At 44.5% G+C, this 21,778-nt stretch overlaps 3 protein-coding genes and 1 long non-coding RNA gene across 9 annotated transcripts in view; 1 reads left to right on the top strand and 3 right to left on the bottom strand.

Moving 5' to 3' along the window:
• PPP1R36 (protein phosphatase 1 regulatory subunit 36) overlaps window positions 1-5,306 on the bottom strand; it is a 28,356-nt gene extending 23,050 nt beyond the window's left edge. The window contains exon 1 of one of the 2 annotated variants that reach the window (XM_069783262.1): window positions 4,493-5,306. In XM_069783262.1, the coding sequence (XP_069639363.1) occupies window positions 4,493-4,558 (66 nt within the window). In that variant the 5' untranslated portion in view covers window positions 4,559-5,306. The remainder of the gene's footprint in view (window positions 1-4,492) is intronic. The other variant, XM_069783261.1, reaches the window with a different exon arrangement.
• A 5,520-nt stretch (window positions 5,307-10,826) lies between these two features.
• HSPA2 (heat shock protein family A (Hsp70) member 2) lies at window positions 10,827-13,224 on the bottom strand. The gene has a single exon (XM_009912125.2). The coding sequence runs from the start codon at window positions 13,125-13,127 to the stop codon at window positions 11,223-11,225; it is 1,905 nt and encodes a 634-aa protein (XP_009910427.2). The 5' UTR covers window positions 13,128-13,224; the 3' UTR covers window positions 10,827-11,222.
• A 423-nt stretch (window positions 13,225-13,647) lies between these two features.
• Window positions 13,648-21,778, top strand: part of LOC104313171 (uncharacterized) — a 10,488-nt gene continuing 2,357 nt past the window's right edge. Inside the window, exons 1-3 of one of the 4 annotated variants that reach the window (XR_011324633.1) lie at window positions 13,648-14,305; window positions 15,069-15,182; window positions 19,075-19,158. This is a non-coding gene — a long non-coding RNA (uncharacterized lncRNA). The remainder of the gene's footprint in view (window positions 14,306-15,068; window positions 15,183-19,074; window positions 19,159-21,778) is intronic. The other 3 variants (XR_011324632.1, XR_011324631.1, XR_011324630.1) reach the window with 3 other exon arrangements.
• ZBTB1 (zinc finger and BTB domain containing 1) overlaps window positions 19,190-21,778 on the bottom strand; it is a 25,560-nt gene continuing 22,971 nt past the window's right edge. For both annotated transcript variants that reach the window (XM_069783259.1, XM_069783260.1), the window contains exon 3: window positions 19,190-21,059. In XM_069783259.1, coding sequence (XP_069639360.1) covers window positions 21,023-21,059 — 37 coding nt within the window. In that variant the 3' untranslated portion in view covers window positions 19,190-21,022. The remainder of the gene's footprint in view (window positions 21,060-21,778) is intronic.

The following is a 21,778-nucleotide window of genomic DNA, read 5'->3' as shown; positions in this document are numbered from 1 at the left end:
ATAAATAATTGAAAGTTTGCTAAGGAACATCAGTTCTTTGATTGCCAGTGAATCGATAAAGACTGAGAAATCGAATGGAGCCATGCATTAAGCAACACATTGCCTTTATTTGGTTGTGCTGGTTTGTTTTGGTTTTTTTAATATTTATGTAATTGTAGAGACTAAGTGTCAGGAAAAAGGAAACCTTTGTTTAAAAATGGAATATGTTATGCACTTTCCTGATATTCTGAGAACTTTCAATAAACACCAGATAGACCCTTCAGGGGACACACTGGACAAAACTACTAGTAACAGCATTTACAGCATCCATATATTTTTTTAAAAATCCATTAAAAAAAAAATCCCCTGGAAATAAAGAAGATCTATTAGTCCCTTTCTCAATTAACAAGAGAGATTTACAAACCCTTAACTATTATTTGCAGGTCACCTTTAAAGCAAAATGACTCTTTATTGCTGAAATCCTTCTGCCTACAAATTTAAACCGAGAGAAACATTAAGGCTTTCCATGACTTTTTGCCAGGTACCATTCAGCCAGCCAGCCACAAGGCTCTCACAAATTCTTGCTCAATCTAATTTGGTAGTAGAACGCTGGATACGGGACACCAGAATAATTTCACGTCAGCAGCCAGCAGCCCATGCAATGGTTAGACCACGGAGATGAGTATTAGGAAACCGTGGCTCTAATCCTTTGACAAAAAGTGGTTATTTCAACTTGTTTGTTTTAGTCTTCAGTTCCAGCTTTGTAACACTGGTTTACAACTCTCGGATGAAAAGGGACATGCAAATGCTATACCTTTATGTTACACATAGGTGATTATGAACCATGAAAGAAAATTAGGAAAGGTGGTAGTATGGCATCACAAGGCCTACCAACGCATCACAGGAAGGAGAAAATACCACTCATGTGTCCTTCAAAATACACCTCAGCTGCTTCTCACTAATACGAATGGCTGAATGACTGTCCCCGGCCACCACGCTCCCTGGCTGGGGCAGTGGGACAGGTCCCTGTCCTGTCCTGCCCTGCCCGCCCCATGGGGCCTCCAGTGGCCCCCCGGGATCTGCTCCAGAGGCGAACGTGAACAGCAGCAACAAGATGGAGCTGGGAAAGGTGGGGAGACTCACAGACAGCATGGCGCTTGCCTGGGACACTGCCAGGAGCGAAGGGGCGAAGGCAGGCGCTGTTGACGGCAGTCTCCTGGTGACGGTCTGCTGTTCCCTCGGAACCGTAGTAGGTCCCAGCACCTCAGTCCCCCCTTCAGCCTGCTCTGTGGACTGGGACTCGTGGTCTGTGTGCTCTGCTCCTTCCCAGTTCTGCTAAGCAGCTTCCCTGGGTAACATTTTAGCCCAAACAGGGAAATTAAATGCTTTCCACATGATAATATCTCCACGGCCACTCATTTGGGCTTACTGTGGTTTTGGCGATCGGGAGCTGCAGTGGTTTTCCTGGTTGCTGGCCCAGGACCAGCAGCGGTGAAGGCAGCTGGACCTCATCCCTCTGTTATGGGCATTGGCGTCTGTACAGCACTCTGAATGTTAAACATACCTTAGCTTGGGACTTTACAAGATTTAAAAGTATGTCTACCAGGTTACAAGTCTGTGACATGATCTAGGTCCCTATGCGAGCAATCAGCTCAAGATTTGCTAGCTGCCCCTGGAAATAATTCCCGTACGCTAAGGCAGGTCGCTTAAGGGCATGATTTGGAGGGATAGGTTTTGATCTTTGGGATATTGTGAAGCATTTGCTTTTGCAAGCAGAGAATCTGTCACACTAGTCATTCAGAGTGGATCAGCGTCATGTATAACTGATACTGCTTAGATCGCACCCAAAATTGGTACAAGTTTTATTGATAAAAGCACTTTTTGCCAATAGAAGTCAAGTCCCCATGAAGGGTGAGGTTTCACATTACAGCTAAGCCAGCCTAATAGCTAGTTGTTGATGGAAGAGGCATTCTTGCTCCCATCAAAGTTTTCCCACCATTTATCTTTGTGTTGATTCTTTATCTTTGTCCCCACAGCAAGGCGGCTCCCTAAACTGTCAAAAATCATAATCCAGCAAAAATAAATGAGAAGCTTTCTGCTGAGTTAGAATTTTACATCAGTTCAAGGTGGAGTCAGAGAAGGGCCAGTGGAGGCGTAGATAAAGATAAGGGGACAGGGGGAGGACCACATGTCTCAATAGATCAGGTCAGCTGTAAGGCAAAAGCCAGCCACAATTTAGGAAAATTTTGCTAGTACAGCTGCACTAGGCCAGTATGTACTTTGAAGAGATGAAAATACCTGACCTCAGACTTCTAGACAGGTCAGGTCAGTAAGACAGAAGGAACATTCCCTGTGCTTTCAGCTCTTAAAGACGGCATCATTAATTTTTGCAATAGTTTCTAACTAGGGTAAATACTCCTGAAACCAACACTGAGATGTTCATGACCACATGGAAGAACAAATGAACAATACAATGTGGGGAAAGAAAATCTCCATAAAACAATCTGTCGCTAACTTCCCCCCATTTCCATAGCCTTCCAAACACTGCATCTTTTCTTCTGTAGGTACTCTATAAAGGTTTATCCATGCAAACACAATCAGTTCATGGATAGCTAAGCAGGAATCTCAAATCAGCCTGAAAATGCAGGTCTGGCTCTGTTCTCTATAGCCATCTTTTTTTTTTTTTTTTTGACAATCGTATTGTGTATGTTGTGTTTCCAGTTGCTATTGCAGGCTGCCAAGTACATATCCATGACTTGGCAGCCAAGTTACATATTTAAGAGGATGAGAAAAGCAGGTTTGGGAACGACCTCAGATCTCATCCATGGCAGCCAGGCAGCACTATAGAAATAGGCTCCCCGTCAGGGGAAAGGGGGAGGTATGGAACTGATGGGTCATCAACTCATTTTTATAGAGCAGGGCTGCCATCAGCCTCAGGAGACCATCGACCCATCTTGGCTTCAGTAAAAGTCGTGCCAAAAGTAAAGGACGTGTTGCAGATACTCAGGGCTACCTCTGTTAGCATTCGCGGTGTAGGAGGCAGGGGAGGCAAGCCTTCGGCTGTACTAGAGTTGGGAGAAAATTGGCACAAAAAGCCCAGGTGAAAGATGGGGAGAAACTAAGACTGAGAACTACCTACAGGGAGAACAACTGTGAATGTAAAGAGGGGCTGAGAGCTGAAGACAGAGCTGGCTAGGCAGGCAGGGAGGGCCTGGGAATCGGTGCAGCAGACAGGTGAACCAGGGCAAAATGAAGACAAATCCGGAAGGGATTTGTGGAGAGTGGGATAGAATTGGCTCTGGCCCAGGACAGACAGGACAGACAACAGTGTTAGCGGGAACCCCAAGACTGACCAAGTTACCAGGGCAGGAGACTTGGGATACTCAGATGCAGGACTGTACTACCTTAACCCAGTGCTTGCTCGAGGAGATCAGTTCAGCCCAAGTATTTCAGGAGCTAAGGCTGCAAAGCTGAAGACCAAACATCCCACCTGTGCTGACGGCCCAAATGGGTATCAGCCTGGAAAAAAAAATTAAAAGCCTGGCATCGTGTCGGTTGGATCCCTGCTTCAGCTGTTGCAAGAGTTAGAAGCTATAAAATGAGTGAGCCAGAAGATTACAAGAAGTGAAATTAAGGCGTAATGGTTGAAGCAGTTGAAGGCTACGTGGGAAACTGATTTCCACATGGGCTTTAGTCACAGAATGCCAGGCAAATCGCTCCAACCCACATTCAGCCCTAATGACCGTGATTAGCATGCTCTTTTCTTTCTGAGCAAGTGGCCTGGCTTCATGGAAGTCTGAAATGCAGGACTTGGTATCCACAGCTGTGACCGAAGCCAACGGGAACTCTACATTGAACAGTCCAAGTGTATAACGCTAAGCTGTCTGAAAAAACAGCTCCTTGGCATTTCCAGTGGAAGACTCCACAACAGACAGATGGTGTTTGGCTTTTGCCAACTTGTTTTATCACCTTCTTTCTGTGGGAATTATACACATCTCAGGGGTGAAAACTAGATGGATATGTTGTGAAGCACTCAAGATGTGATGGTGATGAGCTCCACAGGCAACATCCTAAGCAATAATTCTTCTCCAGAGCTGGGACTGGACAGCACACAGTAAATAAGATGTATATTGAAGGGGGAAATACTACCTTCTTAGAGCATACACTGCCTATTGTGTGCACTGACTGAGGCAGGTGCCCTACAGAAGAAAAAAAAAAAACAAACTGTTACCATGTAATTAAAAACTGGGTTATGAGGCATAAGCACAAAGAAAGGAATAAACAGGCTTGCTCTGATTGTCGTAATTCTGAACAACTGACCTTGCAGCCTTAATAGGCCTCTTTTAATGTTGTTTCTTGTGGTGTTTGTGTGTCCATGTGCATCCCAGTAGCTGGGAACACTCAACAGTACGTCTATGTATCCATTCTTCAGGTATATCTAATGTTTAATTTGGATATCACACCCAGAAAATAAACAACATGCATAAACTCAACAAAAATATCACTGACTCACCATCCAGTCATTCACCTCTTTTCTGCCTCTTGTTTCTTCTTGCTGTGTCAAGACTCTGTCTTCCATACCCACTGTATTAATTTCCTCCTCTTTTCCCAGGGGCAGTTAAATGTCAGCCCTGGTTTCTCTGGGAACTTTAGACTCTGTGTGTGTGCACTACTGTTTGCATCAGGCACACAAGTACAGAATTCAATTTCATAGTAGCTAATACTTAGTCCATGACTACGCGATTTACCTGCCAAGTACTTCTGCCTGCTCATTAAAAACAGGATCATGCTATATGAATGGAATAAATAATGTCCTTAGGCATAATACTACGAACACTGGTGCGGTTTTTCCCTTCAGATTTGTGCAAAATTGAAGCTCCTAATTCCTTGTTTGCAGCAATTTGTGCTGTTTTCACATATCAACACGGCTGCATTTCAGTCCCATTCCTTGGATCATCCAAAGCAAAGGGTAGTTAGATAGCTGCACTGTAACTTCTGGAGAGATACTGTGTCCACCCCACGTCCTCATCTTCCTGGGACACCAGCCCCAGCCTTGCCCCAGATTCAGAGCCCTGTAGCCTGGCTACCTGCCGCGTTCAGCGGCAACTACATGCGCAGAGGCAAACTGGCTAAAGGTGTTTGATAGGCAAAGGCAGAATTGGCTACTGAGTCCAGACCGAAGGTCTAAGGGAAATCAGGAGGCAATGATTGCCTAGCAGTGCTTACGGGAATGCAGGCTGCTTTTGGAAAGCCAGAAAAACCAGCTGCACATTCTTTTACTGAAATCCTCATGCAATTACTCCCTCTGCGTAGTTTTATCAGATGAGATTATTGAACATTAGCAGTTGTCAGCTATTTTCATGCAGCTACGCATTTGCCTTGTGCTCCTAACAATCAACCTTTTGTTTCTAACAGAAAGGAAGAAGTATTTAAATGTACCTCATATTCAATAGGTATTTTCAAAATTTTGATTTTGATTCTGTATTCTGAGGTGCTCAGAAATCTATGGAGCTTAACAAAAATGTCATAGCCTAGTTTCTAGTTCTTCTGTAAGATATAACTATCTCCTTGCTATAGAATCAGGAAAAAAAAAGTGAACATTTAATATAGATACGCTATAGACGAAATCTCTATTAAATTCTGTGAGCTTTGAAGATAATTATTGCAGAGAACTTTACTTTTAGTTTTTAGTTTATTACAGAGACTTTTTAACTTACTAGAATTTTCAGTTATCTTCCACCTGTAGTGCTGGGGATAGGCCTAAGGACTCACTGGCATCAGTTGTCTTTAACAGGCTGTGTTAGTACATTTGCAAACATGTTGCGAATGAGGTCTGCAGCAGGAAAATAAGGAATCTGCCAAACGAGAAATAGATGTGGTTTTGAAAGAAATGTTTATGGTTTTAGATACAGCCTGGCAAAAAGAAATGCTGCTTTCAGCTATGACGTGATTGCTAGACTGTCAGTTCAACCATGCAACAGCTCTTAGAGGGATTGATAGAAAATATTTCATGATGCTTGCCAGTGAATAAATAGGAAGGCAACCAAGACCCCTAAATCCATGGGGTTTTCTATAGAGTCCTGCTCTATAGAAACTCCCGAAATACACAGCATTGGCACTTCTGGAAGTGTTTTTGTCTCCTTAATCCTATTCAAAAGAGATTTTTAACTGCTGACCTGCAATCATTTGGAGCAGTGACATTTTGAACTGCTCCAACAGATAGGGTACAGGTGCTGCTAACTACTACCTAAGCACGAGCAAGAATGACCTCACCCTTCTTGGTCCAGGATGCAACAGCGATCTGTCAACTTTTGCACAGGCCAACACACAAAAACCACTTCCTGAATGGTGGGAGAGAGTATCTTCAGCAATGGAAAAGGAATAAAAATTTCCTATACTGCTCTTGATTTTCTTTAAAAGAAAGACTACAAAAAATGTGTTGGCTCTTAGAGGGAAATTTAGCCCCTCCGTAAAATTCCTGGCTGGTGCTGTTATTGGGATGACAAGAGGAACCAGCTTGTCTGTGTCTCCACCCTACTGATGCAGGAGAGAGTAAAGGCAAATGGGTCATGCAAGGGTGGATCAGGGGTTTTTAATACTGCTGTTTCATATGTGGAAGTGAAATATGTTGTTGCATCTGGAAATGCTGGCCTGCCCAACTATATAATCACCACGCTGCTGCAAGCAAAATCTACTCTAGAGGCAGGTCTATGCTATAGGCTTCTGCCTGCATAAATATGTGGATGAGAGCGGCAGAGAGATGTGATACCTGACCCACATAGGTGTGCTAAAGAAGCTTTATTAGCATAACTTGTTTTGCTGTGGGGTAGGGAGGGATGATAACTTTCCTGTGATGAACAACTACAGAACATAATTTTGCTGCTGTAAGAGCATCCACATGCTTCGCTAGTTTAATATCACAGGACTTCCATGTGCCAAGGTACAGTGTCCCTGACGCAGGCAGAGATTAGACCACTGTGCGCTTTCTAAAAGGACACAGTAAGGGAAACTCGTGCCAGGCACAGGGCAAGGGAGGAGAAGTGTGGAACACCTTCTAAGTAAGTAGAGCTTGAAATGCTATTACATTGCAACACACTGACAAGACTGAAAGAAGGAACTTTAAAATTAAGTATGCATGCTGGGTGTAAGTGCATGCTTTTTAATGTGATGCCTTGCATTTAACGTAAGGGCCAAGACTGGAGATGTGAATTCCCGGAACGTTTTTCCCTTTCCTTCCTGTTCCTCATATGTGTCTGTGGGAGTGGCTCGCAACGGGGAAGACACAATCTGTGGTGCGGTCCTGAGATGCCACATCTCCTTCAGAGTTGTCACCCTTTGGCTGAGCCCCACAGTGGCCCAAACCTTCAAGGAGAACCTTTTCAAATAAATGACAGGCAGCTCCTGAGAGAAAGGCTGCCCAACCTGCAGGGCTCTACGCAGTGTCTCCCGAGAGATAAAAGGAAGGCTGCTGGGATATATTCATTCCTGTCTTTAAGATGGTATCACAAGGGGATGAGCAGGGCTGCAGCCTGTCTGCTAAGTCCTCCGTGCAAAACTTCAAACAGACGCTCTGGAGGCGGCAGGGCACGGGGCTGACTCACCCGGCCGGCTGGGTGGACGCAGCCCGTCCAAGCACGTCTCGGCTTTCCAGCTCCTGAGTGGGTTGCCCTCAGACAGCTCTCTCGTCCTCAGCTCCCTCCAAGGGCTCTCACGTGACACGTTATTTTAGTAATGCTTTTGGGTTTGTCTTTTGGGGTTTTTTTGGCTCTTCCCTCTCCCCTGCAAAGCAATGGTGGGGAATTGCAGGGCGACCTGCATCGCACATGGGAGCGATTGCTTTGCATTGCTACACACCTGGCTGCACCGTGAGTGAGGTGCTAAGGCGCTTAAGGGTTTTAATTTGGGTGATTAAATTCTCCAGTATTAATGCTACGGGTGTTCCTCTATATGAAATAATACCGTCCCTATAAACTCGATCAGCAAATATGAGGAGCCATCAAAAGTTAACACCGTAGTTAACACAAGTGAAGTTATAACCACTTCACATCCTTCCTATGGGCTTGGTCTTCCGCGCAGCCCTGTTTAAGAATAAGCAAAGTTCAGAAACCCAGGCCCATGATTCCAACAGAAGGAGCTGGCTTTCCCTGTGAGTCAGGACAGTACAAAGGATGAGAGACGCCGAGTGTGGAAGCAGTGAAACTGCAGATTTTAGATGAGATTATTTTCCTGGCTTTGCCAAATTCATTCAAAATGTGCAACTACTCCCCAGAACTACATGTACACCACAAATACACCTATTTGCAAATAAGGAGCATTTTTCCCCTCTGATATTTAGTACTTCTTTAAGAAACTGGGAGAAGAAAATTTAGACCCACTGGTGTCAGTGGGAAGTTTCCACTAGCAGGATCAGAGTTCACTCTACAGAAAGTAAAATACACTGAAAATCAACTCGAAGTTATTCTTTGTTTTATAAACTAAGTGAATGAATGCAAGGAATCTAGCTCTGAGCCCTTCAAGTTTTCTGCCTCTCGCATTCTGGGGGGTTGTTCACATATTTGAAAGGCTACTTTGTGCCTTGAGACTTCAAATCTTTTTCCAGTTGTGTAAGTCAGCAGAAGTTTCTCATCCTTTTTATATATCCCACACACAGTCTAGGTGTGTCCATACTAAAAAATATCCCTTTCCTAGGAAAAAAATAATACATATATATAATTACTCCAGTGTTACCCCGTTCACGTCCTCAGCCCCCAAGGTATTTTAGCCATCTGGACGGGTATTTCACTTCTGTGGTCTCTGTTACTCCCTGCCTGCCCCACTGCTGAAATGGGCACAGAGCAGCAGTGGCCAAGGCGAGGGAAAGGACAGATGACAGTGTGGGCGTGTGACAAGCTATCTGCTGTGCACATTTAGCTACACTAGCTCTGCAATACACTTAAATAGACGTTTGGGGAAAACAACAAAAAATTGTGTTTAATAACTGGGAAGCAACGCTGAGGAATGCACACCAAGGGCTGAAAAGTAAAGGAAACTATGTGGCAAGGGCAATTACCAGTCAGTTAATAGAAGAAATAGTTAACCTGCATTTACAATGAGCGTGGGTGCTACCTAATCCTTATTGTCATCCCATAGTAGTGGGATTTCGATTAGGAAGAGTGTATGTGACAAAGTATTACAGTTTGCAGCAACAACTTTTCACTCACAGATAATCTACTGCTATCCATAAACATATTCACGTATTAGTTCCTAGGAAAAAAAAAAAAGGCATGGTATCTTCTCATTCTCAGGGGTCCTATATATGTTACAGCCTGGAAATCAAGAGGCTGATTGCCAGGAAAATGCTGTGTACATAAACACCAAAAGCACCCAGCCTGGTAACAGCCCTTCAAGACTTCAACGAAGAACCCAGCAGGTGCTGAAGCTGCTGTAATTGACTTCTCAGGTCTCACTGTGATGGCACTGCCATTTACCTATGAACCATTCAATAAACCTGAAGTGGTTTTGAATCATTTGCTACAACAGGAGATCAAACAAGCTTGTTACAAGCCTCACATTCCCCCATAGCAACTGTAAGCCCTTTCTGCAGCCAGCGAAGAGAAACCTGCAGTCAGTGCCCTGGCAAACCAGCCAAGAGAAATCCACGTAGTAAACCGGAGCCTTACATCTCTGCTGATTATTAAATACTAAACAAGTTTATTTTTGTCTGCCCTCTCGTCACAAAATATTTTTTATAGATTTCTTTATGTACATCACCTACAAGCTTAAGGAATCCAAGTCCTAAAAGTTGTTTGCAGCATGGAGAGCCAGCAGGGCAGCGCCTGCCTTATTTCCCAGCACAGCAACACTCCCACTTACTAACGAGCAACCAAACAAAAACACGGCTGATGGCTCCCTTCAGCTGCCCACTGCTCTGCGGTTTTTTCCCTTAAAGGACAAGCCAGTCCAAAATGTGCATGTCATCAGGCTCCTCCATTAGAGCTCATTAATTCGCAGCTCCTCGGACTCTAAACACTGTGGGGTTTTTTTGCTTTCTGGAACAAATGAAGCACTCTGGAGACAGTTTGTAGTAAAGCCAGACAAGTTTAACTACTACATACTTTGCCTATTCTACCAAGTCCGGCATCCCAGCTCCTCATTCAGCACTCCCGGCTCTCGGGGTGTCCTTGGCAGCTGTACTTTTGATCACCTTAAGAGGGGAAAACACACATTCACTAAAGTATTGAAAGCTCAGCTTGCATACTAGCAACCCAAGAATAACTCAGCAATTTATATAGCTGGCCACAAACCGGTCTCTTAAGTTATTGAGCCCAGCCGCCTGCCAAGCAGGACTATTTTTGTTGTACGTATTTCCCCGCTGTTTTATTTCAGTGACACGAACACTACAATCCACCCTATGTCGCAGCTGCCGGGGACTGGGGGCCTCAGCCCGAGCCACCAGTTGCGAAAGAGCAGGTCCTGCCCAAAAAACAACACCCCCAGCTCACGGAAACTTTTCCCTTGCCGTAGCGGTGCCGGGGGGCACGCTCACACCGGCCCCAGCCCCAGGGTTTGGGGTCTGCGACCCTCCCCAGCACCCGGTGGGGGCAGCTGGCTCACTCCCTAGGCCAGACTCCCTTCGGGTGAGCCAGCACCGCCCCCCCCCCCCCCCCCCGGTACAACACCGAGCCCGTAGCACCCACCTCACCCCTACTCTCCCCAAAATGCCTTTTGGGGGGAAAGCTGGCTGCCGCCCCTACCCTGGAGCCAGCCACCCCCCAGCCCACAGGGTCCCGGGGCCGCGGACACTGCCAAGGTCTTCCTCATCCTTCCCCCCACCCCCCCCGCCCTTTCACAGAGAAGAGGAAGATAAGTTTATGCTTTAAATACATTTTATTTATTACCAAAATTTCCAGAAGCCTAATTTGGCATATTTTTTTTACTCTTCCATAAAGATTTTCATGCATAACTTGAAACTTGTCAACTGCAACAGTCGAGTGGTTACTTTAGAAGAGACACTTGAACAGAGACAAACATCCAGAGTACAAACAGCTGTATCTGAATTAACAAAAGTTGTCTATTACTAACCTTATAAAGCAGGACGTGCCTTCCCTTTTATCAAAACCAAGCTGACAGATCTGCCTTTATACACACCCAACAGAATAAACTCTGTTATCGGCAAGGACGTTTTCCTTAAACGTTAGAAAAAAAAAAATACAAAGCAAAGAATGGAGTGACTGTCCATAAACCAGTCTATACTTCAGTTCTCTTTAATCTACTTCTTCGATGGTCGGGCCACCGGAGCCACCCGCACCGGCCCCTCCAGCTCCCTGGTACAATTTTGTGACGATCGGGTTGCAAAGTTTCTCCAGCTCTTTCTGCTTGTGCTCGTACTCTTCCTTCTCGGCCATCTGGTTGCGATCGAGCCAGGAGACCACCTCCCGACACTTGTCGAGCACTTTCTGCTTGTCCTGGTCACTGATCTTTCCCTTCAGTTTATCGTCCTCCACCGTCTGCTTCATGTTGTAAGTGTAGGACTCGAGGGAGTTCTTGGCTGCCACCCGATCTCGGTTAGCTTCATCCTCCGCTTTGTATTTCTCTGCTTCTTGCACCATACGGTCAATGTCATCCTTGCTAAGGCGACCCTTGTCATTGGTGATGGTGATCTTGTTCTCCTTACCCGTGCTCTTGTCCACAGCGCTGACATTCAGGATACCATTGGCATCGATGTCAAAAGTGACCTCGATCTGGGGGACTCCACGGGGTGCCGGGGGGATGCCCGTTAGGTCAAATTTACCCAGCAAGTTGTTGTCCTTCGTCATAGCCCTCTCGCCCTCGTACACCTGGACCAGGACGCTGCTCTGGTTGTCAGAGTAGGTGGTGAAGGTCTGAGTTTGTTTGGTGGGAATGGTGGTGTTGCGCTTGATGAGAGCTGTCATCACGCCACCAGCTGTCTCGATGCCCAGGGACAGAGGGGTGACATCCAACAGCAGCAGATCCTGCACATTCTCAGACTTGTCTCCCATGAGGATAGCCGCTTGCACGGCAGCGCCATAAGCAACAGCCTCGTCGGGGTTGATGCTCTTGTTGAGCTCTTTGCCATTGAAGAAGTCCTGTAGCAGCTTTTGGATCTTGGGAATACGAGTGGAGCCACCCACCAGCACGATCTCCTGGATCTGGCCCTTGTCTAGCTTGGCATCGCGCAGAGCCTTCTCCACTGGCTCCAGGGTGCCACGGAAGAGATCAGCATTGAGCTCCTCGAAGCGGGCACGAGTAATGGAGGTGTAGAAGTCAATGCCCTCGTAGAGGGAGTCGATCTCAATGCTAGCTTGCGTGGAAGAGCTGAGGGTGCGCTTCGCCCTCTCACAAGCCGTACGCAGTCGCCTCACCGCTCGCTTGTTGCCAGCAATGTCGCGCTTGTGCTTACGCTTGAATTCTTCCACAAAATGGTTCACCATGCGGTTGTCAAAGTCCTCCCCACCCAGGTGGGTGTCACCAGCTGTGGACTTCACCTCAAAGATGCCATCCTCAATGGTAAGGATGGATACATCAAAAGTGCCCCCTCCCAAGTCAAAGATGAGCACATTCTTCTCTCCGGCCCGGGTACCTTTCTTGTCCAAGCCATAGGCTATAGCAGCTGCTGTGGGCTCGTTGATAATGCGCATCACATTAAGGCCAGTGATGGTGCCAGCGTCTTTGGTGGCCTGGCGCTGGGAGTCATTGAAGTAGGCAGGCACTGTGATGACAGCATTCTGCACCTTGCGCCCCAGATAGGCCTCAGCGATCTCCTTCATCTTGGTAAGGACCATGGAGCTGATCTCCTCTGGGAAGAAGGTCTTCATCTCACCCTTGTACTCCACTTGCACCTTGGGCTTGCCACCCTCGTTCACCACACGGAAGGGCCAGTGCTTCATGTCAGCCTGCACCGTGGGGTCATCGTACTTGCGGCCGATGAGACGCTTGGCATCAAAGATGGTGTTGGTGGGGTTCATAGCCACCTGGTTCTTGGCGGCATCGCCGATGAGGCGCTCTGTATCGGTGAAGGCCACGTAGCTGGGCGTGGTGCGGTTGCCCTGGTCGTTGGCGATGATCTCCACTTTGCCATGCTGAAAGACACCCACGCAGGAGTACGTGGTGCCCAAGTCGATGCCGATTGCCGGCCCTTTGCCAGACATGATGGCAGGTCTCTGCTCAGCGCCTCGCTCGCGATCGCCGCTCCCGCCGCCCGCTCCCGCTGCCGTCCGCGGCGCGATGTGCCGTCACAGCGCCGCTGGCGCCCCTTTTATAGCCGGCTCAGCCGCCTTCTGGAACCTGCCAGAACCCCGCTGGCCAATCTAGACGCCCGCCCGCCACGACTGGCCAACCGCTTCCGTGAGTCGCCGAAGAGCACCCGCCCCCTACTTCCTGGCCAACCAGAACCGTGGCGCCCACCCGTCAGCCCAACCCTCCCCGCTGTACGGCGGCCAGGACCGTACTTCTTCCTGTTTTTTCTCGACCCGTCTCAGCTTGCAGAGTGCGCCACCGCCCTCGACCAATCACCGCTCGCGCTTCGCATTGGCCCCGCCCCCGCCCCGAAACTCTACTAGAAAGTTCGAGTGGACGTTACGCGCAAGGTCGGGGATTGACTTCAGCGTTACCCAATGGAGATCGGGGAGCCGGGTGAGGGGCGGGGCGAGGGCCGCCGCGGCGGGGAGGGCTGGGCTGGGCTGGTCGCTATGCGACTTGTCTCGCGTTCCCAAGGGGCGCGGCGCGGCATTGGGCGCGCGCCCACCCACCCCCCCACCCCCCCCCCCATGGCGGTACGTAGCCCGCGAGCGGCGGCCCTGAGGGGCGCGGGGGGGTGAGGAGGGAGCGGGGCCGCGCTCGCAGCTCGCCTCCCGGTGTTCCTAATTCCTGACGGTTGCGTGTCATTTCCCAGCCAGCTGCCGGCTGGTGGGATAATTTACCCTTATTTGGTCGCAAGGCGGCAGAAATTCAACCTTGCCCTCCCCACCTCGTTCCCCCTCCTCTTGCCAGCCGCCCCCGCCCCGCCACTCCCCGTCTTGTCACGGAGAAACGGCCGCCGCGCCGCTTCCTTCCGCCGCCGCGACCCCCGGCGGGGGCTGAGGTGCCGCCGACCTGAGGAAAACTCCGCAGCGCCCGCGGCTTCGCGCCCTCCCCCTATGGCAGAGGGAAAGTCCCGCAGCGAGCGGAGGCTGAGGCAGTTGTTAGCCTTATTTTGGCTAAAACTTGGCGGGCTGACAGCCGCCCTTGCGCACATCCCCTCTCAGGGCAGCGAGGGCGGTTTCTCCCCTCGCCCGGCCGCCCTGAACCGCAGGAGCCGGTTGTCAGCGCTGCTGTCGCTACTGAGGTGGTAGGTGGCCTGCCCTGGTACCAGAAGGCAGGGTATGGCGTCTGGCTTTCCCCTCTGAAAGAAGTAGTTAGGGGTTTGGGGAGCCCTGTTGCTGCGTGTTTCTACGTGGTGACCATTCTTGAAACGCCTCCAAATTTTTGTGTGTTGTGCTAATGTAAAATGTCACGCCTACATTTAGCAAAAGCTACGAAGCTATTAACTCGGAGCTAGGCAAGTGCTTTGATGAAAGTACATTAAACATGAAAATCTGTTGTGGTTCCTCCAAATTATTCCTCCTTACTTTGAGACAAACTCTTCAAAATATTCCAGTTCTAGTAAGGAGAGCAAAATAACCATACCGAGATCTTTTTTCCTCGGAGGCTTAGTGAGTAGCTCCTTTTGGATACCTCCTTTAAAAATGTGGCTAAAAGTCTGCTACCCATGGACTTTATGTGTTGCGTGAGAGAAGGATTAAATACGCTGTATGCTTAAATCATCTTTCATTAATTTTGTCCCCAATCTTCAGCATTATGCTATAGCAGCCCTCATAAAAAATGTTAACAGCTTTTTCGAGAATGATCTGTGTTCATGCAGTTATTAGATACTCTAAGTTCCGTTCAAAAACATACTTGTTTCAATTAGCGTGTTTTTCAAAGCCTTTTTACAAGACATGAGGATTCCACCTCTTTTGCGTAGCATGTGTGTATGTAGTTTTGAGATGGAAGAGCTTCAATTTCTGATGGTAAATACTGTACATGCTTAAATAACTATTATTCTTCCACAGATCCTGGTCTTTTTTTCACATGGGTTCTGACCTTCGAGAAATCTGAAAGAAGTCAATGGCAAATGGGAACTCTCAGCTCTCCCTACCTCCAACAGGAGCTGCTCTGTATACACAGTATGCAGATTTCTTTGATGGGAAGGGTGTCAGTTTCTCTTGTAGTTAGACCAGTGACTGATTCATCACTGAACTATCTCTTCCTATAATTCACTGCTAACTTCATTCAACTGATTGTATCATACGGAGCAGGGAGAAATGCCAGAGCTATACAAAGAGAGTTAGTTGATAAATTCCATTTCAGCTGAAAAGTTGATGTTATTTATTATTGGTATCCTTGTGAGGACTGTCCCTTAGAAGCACTGGTAATGCACGACAACCCTGTTTTGATAGCTGCAGTACAAACTCAGACCCAGTTATTTCCGAGTAAAAAGATGATTCCTGCCTCAAAAACGTATGTATCAAAACAAGGGATGGAAAGAACATATGGACTAAGAAATAACACAACAATATTGATTAGCACATTAAGCAGCAAAATTAATTTGATATCTCATTTAAGTGTAGCTGTAATCAAACAGGTTTTATCAGATTTTAGAAGTGACATTTCACTAATTTGGCCCAAAGCTTTTAGCTGTAAGTTTCATCAGCCCAGGCACAAAATACATACAACAGCTCCAGACAAAACTTGTTTGGGGTGTCCTTGGCCCAGTAACTAGTATGGCCCTGATACAGTTGTGCTGATACCCAGATGTGCTGATAACCTGCTAAAGAGGTGTTTGCATTGACCGGATTACTACTTACCCTGATAGTACTCCCTCAGTCCTATTTATTTCATCTTTTGAATTATTATTTTGCTATAGTAAATTTGGGGAAAATATCTTGGAGGAATGTATGAGCGTACCATTTTAATGCTAATGGTGTAAGTGACACACTCATCGCCGTTCTCAGGAAAAATCAAAAGGTCCTAGACTCAGGCTACCAAGTACTTCACTTGGGCTGTTGCAGAAGTATTTCTTTTCCAGCTGAGCACGCAGGTGCTGTTTTCTTCTTGTACAATGATACATATAGGTCTGAGCTGCTTTTTAAGCTTTTGTTCCTAATCAGAAGTTCACGTGAAGTTCTTGCCATCATCTCTCATCTCTCACTGATGTCCCTAGAGAAAGTCCAGTCTAACTAGAGGGAGCAACCTCTAAAACCTCATTAGACTTATTTTCTCTTCTCAGCAGAGCTATTACAAGCCTGCTTTTTGTCAGCAGTTCTCTGAGAGTTGCAGCACAATTTGTGAACCAACTCATCTATGCAGTCATCCTCTCATATGGGAAGAGCCACATGATTTTCTTTTATGTTGCTTCATATGCAGTCATGTTATAGGTGAGCCAAACAGACTGGTTCAGAAATTAAAGAGTGAGCTTTATGGTGAGGACTTCAGCACAAATTTTCCCTTTAACAGAACATTCACTGTTATTCCCCCATCCTGAATCTGTAAGCCATATTTTCATATTAACTTCCAGAAGAGCAAGTTGGTCCCTCTGGAAGTAGCAGGCCTCTTTCTGATCCATTTATTTGTGTTTAGGATTGATAATGCACCCATGTCTCCTACTTGGCAGCGTTATGTAATATGCTGTAGGCTATTCTCCATTACACCACCCAGCCAGAAATGAAGATGATATTTAGATTTCTCCAGTGAAGCAAGAGCTTAGTACCTGGAGCAGAACTGAGAACTCAACCTTTATCTTGATAAAAGGAAGATTTTTTTCCCACATATTTCATAAGGCAACATAATATAAAAATAGGAGTGAACACAAGTTACAGTTCAATCAGACATCAGCCACATGGATCGTTAAAATGATAAAGCTGAAATGCAGTGGTCTGTTCACATTTGACAATCAGATCTTAGACCTTAAATTATGGTATCCATTTTCCTTGTATCCATTTCCCTAGTAAAACTATCCAGAAAATTGCATAAGTCAGATTGTATTGGTGAGGATAAATGAATTACAATACAGCAATCAGTTCAGAAAAGTCTAAGCAACAGCTGTTCTAAGAACGAGTAATACTTTGTCGAAGTACCTTTTCATCACTGAAATTCTTCATCTTGTTTATGTTTGTGAATATATGTCTAGTAATTGGAATTTAGACAAGAACTACCAGTGTATGAAATGACAACAGATTCTTCTAACAAGGTGCTGTTGTGTTAAAAATTGTAGTGTATACGGGAGAAACTATGTAACTTTTTTGTGTTTTTTATATACCTCCACTTTTTGCACATAGATGCTCCTTGTTAATTTGAAAGGCAGCCACAATACATGATTGTTCTTAAATAAGTGTTCCTTTGTTTTTGTGAATAACAAAGTTCTGCAAATCAGTATAACATGGTTTTGGCAAATTACGCAAATGCATGATCAGTAATATGGAAATATTCAGAACAGCAGAATATAGGGCACGGTAATTTGGTATTGCCAAACTAGAAGTTCAAAAATCATGAGTCAGATCTCCTAAAATTATAAACCTAGTTTAAAATTAAGAGCTTAAAAAACACACGTGGCTTTATTCACCTTCTGGCTTTTTAATCTTAAGCGTATGTTCGGCTTAACACTTCTATGATTTTCCATGTAATTTGCAGAGCCTTTTTTTTTTTTAATAAATAAAATAGTTGATTATACCATCTCACAACTAAAACCAGGCTGCCTCAAATTGATTAGACTCAATAAAATCATGGAAGTTGTCAACACTGATTAAATTAATGCTTGATGTTTCAAGGAATAATTATTTTATAATTAAGTGGTTTTAAAGCGCATTCATTTACATAGACTTCTGACAGTTTGCTGAGGCATGATTAGAAGCTGAGGTTAGTATCACTAGTGATAACTAGATAAACTGGTGTGCTGTGCATTTTAGACAGTCAGTTCTTTACTTTCCTATAACTGCATCCTCCTTTTCTTGCAGCCAGTGCCAGCTCTACTGACAGTAATAAATAAGGGACTTGAAAGCAGATAGTTTGCAAGCAATTATACAATCAGATCAGAAAAGGACCTCAATAGGTCTTTCAGTCTCATTTTGTGCCTAACCAAAACCTCCTTTCTTGCAATTTAAGGGAATTATTTCTATTCCTATTGATTGTGGATATGAGAAAATGTTATTCTATTTTTCTTTGCAACCAGCTTTTATATATATGAAAATCATCATTTCCCCTCTACCATCTCTTCTGTAAGATGACCTCAAATCATTCAATCTCTGCTCAAAGGCAAAGTTTTCTCAGCTTCTAGTCATTCTCATTGCTTTCTCCTGCATTCTCTGCATGCAACTTCTATCTTATTTTTGAAGTGCCATGATCAAAACTGGAGACTTTACTAGCTCACGCCTCAGCAGTTCTGAAGGAGCAGATTATATTCCAGTTTAGGCATTTCAGTTTTTACCTTTATTTGCAACAGCATGATGTTGCAGACTCATTTTCAGAATTTGATCCAAAATAACATATCGGTTCTTTTTAATGGAAATTAAGCAGCTGTTCCTTTACTTGAACAGCTAATGATTCCAGCTTGCACTTGTTCCTATTAAATAACATCTTATGTTTTCAGATCATGTCTGCTCCTTGCCAGGATTATTTTGAATTCTAATCTTACCTTCCAGTATATTTGAACTCTGCTTGGTCTTGTCTGAAGATGTTAAAAGGATACTCTATATGGTCCAGGGGGTGAATAAATAAAAACAGAGAACTTTGTCTAGAACTGCTGTGAATGGGGTTAAACAACATGCTGTAATTATTGGCACTAACTGTAAAGCTGGAAAATAATGATAAGTCTTAAACAAGGGAAATGTAAACACAGGCAAAGACTAATACTTCATACTCAGAGATCAGTATAATTTGATTAATCTCTCAGATTCACTTAAATGTTTAGTGTGAAGAATTTTTATAATTGAACTGTAGCAGTGCTATAAATGTCTCTTATTTTCTCATTCCTATGATTATTTGATTTTTACTCATCTTAGTTTTCCCTCTTGTCATTCTTAGCATGTAAATGGGAAAAAAGCAGGAGCAGATGAAGCAGGTGGTAACTGGAACTTCACCCTGTTGCCGGGACTGTTATTAACTCAGGTATAAAATGGAATTAAATGAGAGTAATAAGCAGATTTGTAAGAATATTTTATTAAAGATACTGTATCAAAGCACAGAGTAAGGTTTAAAGATGATGAAAACTAACCTGGAATGTCTTCACTGATACTCTACATACACTACAAATAATTGCTAAGTTACAGAACAGTCACAGCCTGTTCTAGATATCCTGCTCTTAGTAGACTGTTGAAGGCCTATCTTTAGGTGATGCTGTAAACATATTTCCCTTCTCTCCTGCTTCGCGGCAGTCCTACTGTGAAGATCCTTTCTGTTCTCTATGGAAAGGACATCCCATTTTCTATTAGATTTCCCAGCTATATTGTGCCTTCTCCCTGCAGAGGCCCCAGTGCTATGTGGCTTTGCCCAGATATTCACGATCTTCCCCTTTGCTCCAGCACAGCCACTGGGACTGAAGTGTTGGCACTCCAATATTGCACTGAAGGCTTTTAAAAGGCCTATATTAATGTTTAAGGTGTTATGTGTTAATAGAGCTGATACCTTCAACAGCTGTGTGCTGAAATGTTTGGGGCTGTGTAATTAGATTAAGGAACCACATTCAAAGATATCTGAACATCTTTTCTTGCATTTGTATAGCAACTTTATAAACTCAAAAAGAGTAAAGCAAGCACAGACACATGCCCTATACAAGCTGCAATACAGACAATATTTTACACACTTCGTAACAACAGTAATGAAAATTATGCCAATTTTAAATAAAATTATAGACAGACTCTTCTTGAGATAACACTTATACTGAACAATGAAACATCCTTTTATAGTCATGAGTAGAATTAGTAAGATGCATAACTACAGCAGAATATAGATCAGCATGTTTAGTCTGCTTACATGTCTCAATCTGATCCACTGTTGTCTGGGGGAAGCAAAAGAAATTAATATTTTTTTAAACCATGCTGGCCCTAATTTGAAACATTTACTGCCTTGTTGGTTTTTTGGTTAGGTTTTTTTTTCCCCGTTAATTTATCTGGAAACATTAGGATTCCTAAAATGCTCAACATGAGTGCCTGATTCTCTTCTTCAAGCCAGCTTTTGCAAGGCTTAGATCCAGAACAAGGGGCACCCTGTGCCCTGTGAAGATTATTTCACATTTACTTATCTCCTTGTTGTTAAAATTTTTCACCATTCTTGTATAAGACCAGAGCACCATTTCTTTACTCTCCACATACAAGCACTGTGCTCCATGGAAGGTCCTCTTCAGCTTGCAAATGATGATCATGGCAGCAGGGGGAATCAGGTCAGCTGGATCATTCTCACCATCCTGTCCTTCCTCAGGGACCCTCTGTCCTCAGTTTTTAAGATTTTTTATTCACCTTGTACTCCAGATTAAATTGTTTTTCCTCTTTTTTAACACTCGATAGTTTAGCAGTGTAACTGTCTGAAAATACATAAGTTTTAGTTCACAAGTATACACTTCTAATGTTTGAACTAAAAAATCTGAACAGTTTTTGACAGAAACTAAGAAGCCTCATTTCAGAAAAGGAGCACTCCAGCACATGAATAGCAAATTCTGCAAACTCATTTCAGTGCAGCCTGTAACACCTGGCATCTGCCTCTTTTGGCTGTCTGCTCCATGAAAGGAGACTTCAAATTTGTTTTTAACAGGTGTAAATAATAGTCACAAAAAAGTAAGTTTTATAATACAGAGAAGAGTCCAAAACAACTTTTACTGCATGTTCTAATTTGACTGTTTTGGTGCCTTTTGCAACTGCTGCAGTATGTCAAAAAAGCAAAGGTGGTGCCAATTCAGATCTGGCACACGCGGTTCTGAGTTTTTATGAAATCTTTTGTCGACCCGTTCTTCCTCATGTCTTCTTCAAACCTGGTTCTCTCAGTTGTTCAGAAGCTTAGAAGTCCCTATTTCACTACTGCCATGCAGAAAAGAAATGCAAGAAAAATATTAAAGGTCAGAAGCCCACACTCCAGTACTGTGTTTGCCAGCATGATGTGGCCCCTCCCACCTCACTATGGTGTGGTTTTGCTCCAAATACCCATCCTTCAGTTATATTCGGAGCACCCACCACGGTCAGGAACTCTGTTTAAAAGCCATACGGTTCATTTCCTTCAGCCTTTACCCCAACAAAACACAACTTAACCTTAAACAATGTTTTGATCTTGTTTCAGAAACTTTTGTTTGTTTCTTTCTCCTTTGCCTTCCATTTTCAAAACAGCTAAAGATTTGCTGAAGAAAAACTTTACTTCCCAAGCCTCCCAGAAGTTATTTTTGAATCTGTATGTGTTACTTTCCAGCAGCGGTTTATGGCTTGGCTTACTGGATGCTCAAAAAATTGCACGAGTATTATTTCCCCTCAGCCTGGACTTCTCATAGCTTGGAACACCCCCTCCCTGGAATATTTCTTACTGTTTCATATTTGCCTCTGTTTGGTTTTTTTTTTCCCTTGCCTAACTCAGAGATAACTGTTATATATTTACTTAACAACCCTCCCCAAATTCTTATTTTAGGTTAAATGCAGACAAATTATATAAATATTTACGATTCCTGTAAGTCTCTTTCAACCAAACTAATTTATGACAAATATGAGCAGCTTTGTATCCAATACGAACAATCAAGAAATTGGAAACATGT

Source organism: Haliaeetus albicilla, chromosome 5 (genome assembly GCF_947461875.1).
Source record: "Haliaeetus albicilla chromosome 5, bHalAlb1.1, whole genome shotgun sequence".
Lineage (NCBI taxonomy): Eukaryota > Metazoa > Chordata > Aves > Accipitriformes > Accipitridae > Haliaeetus > Haliaeetus albicilla.
This window is presented reverse-complemented; position numbering and strand designations above follow the sequence as displayed.

Excerpts from the sequence above, each read along its gene's own strand:
- HSPA2 (XM_009912125.2), bottom strand. The coding sequence starts at position 13,127 with ATGTCTGGCAAAGGGCCGGCAATCGGCATCGACTTGGGCACCACGTAC.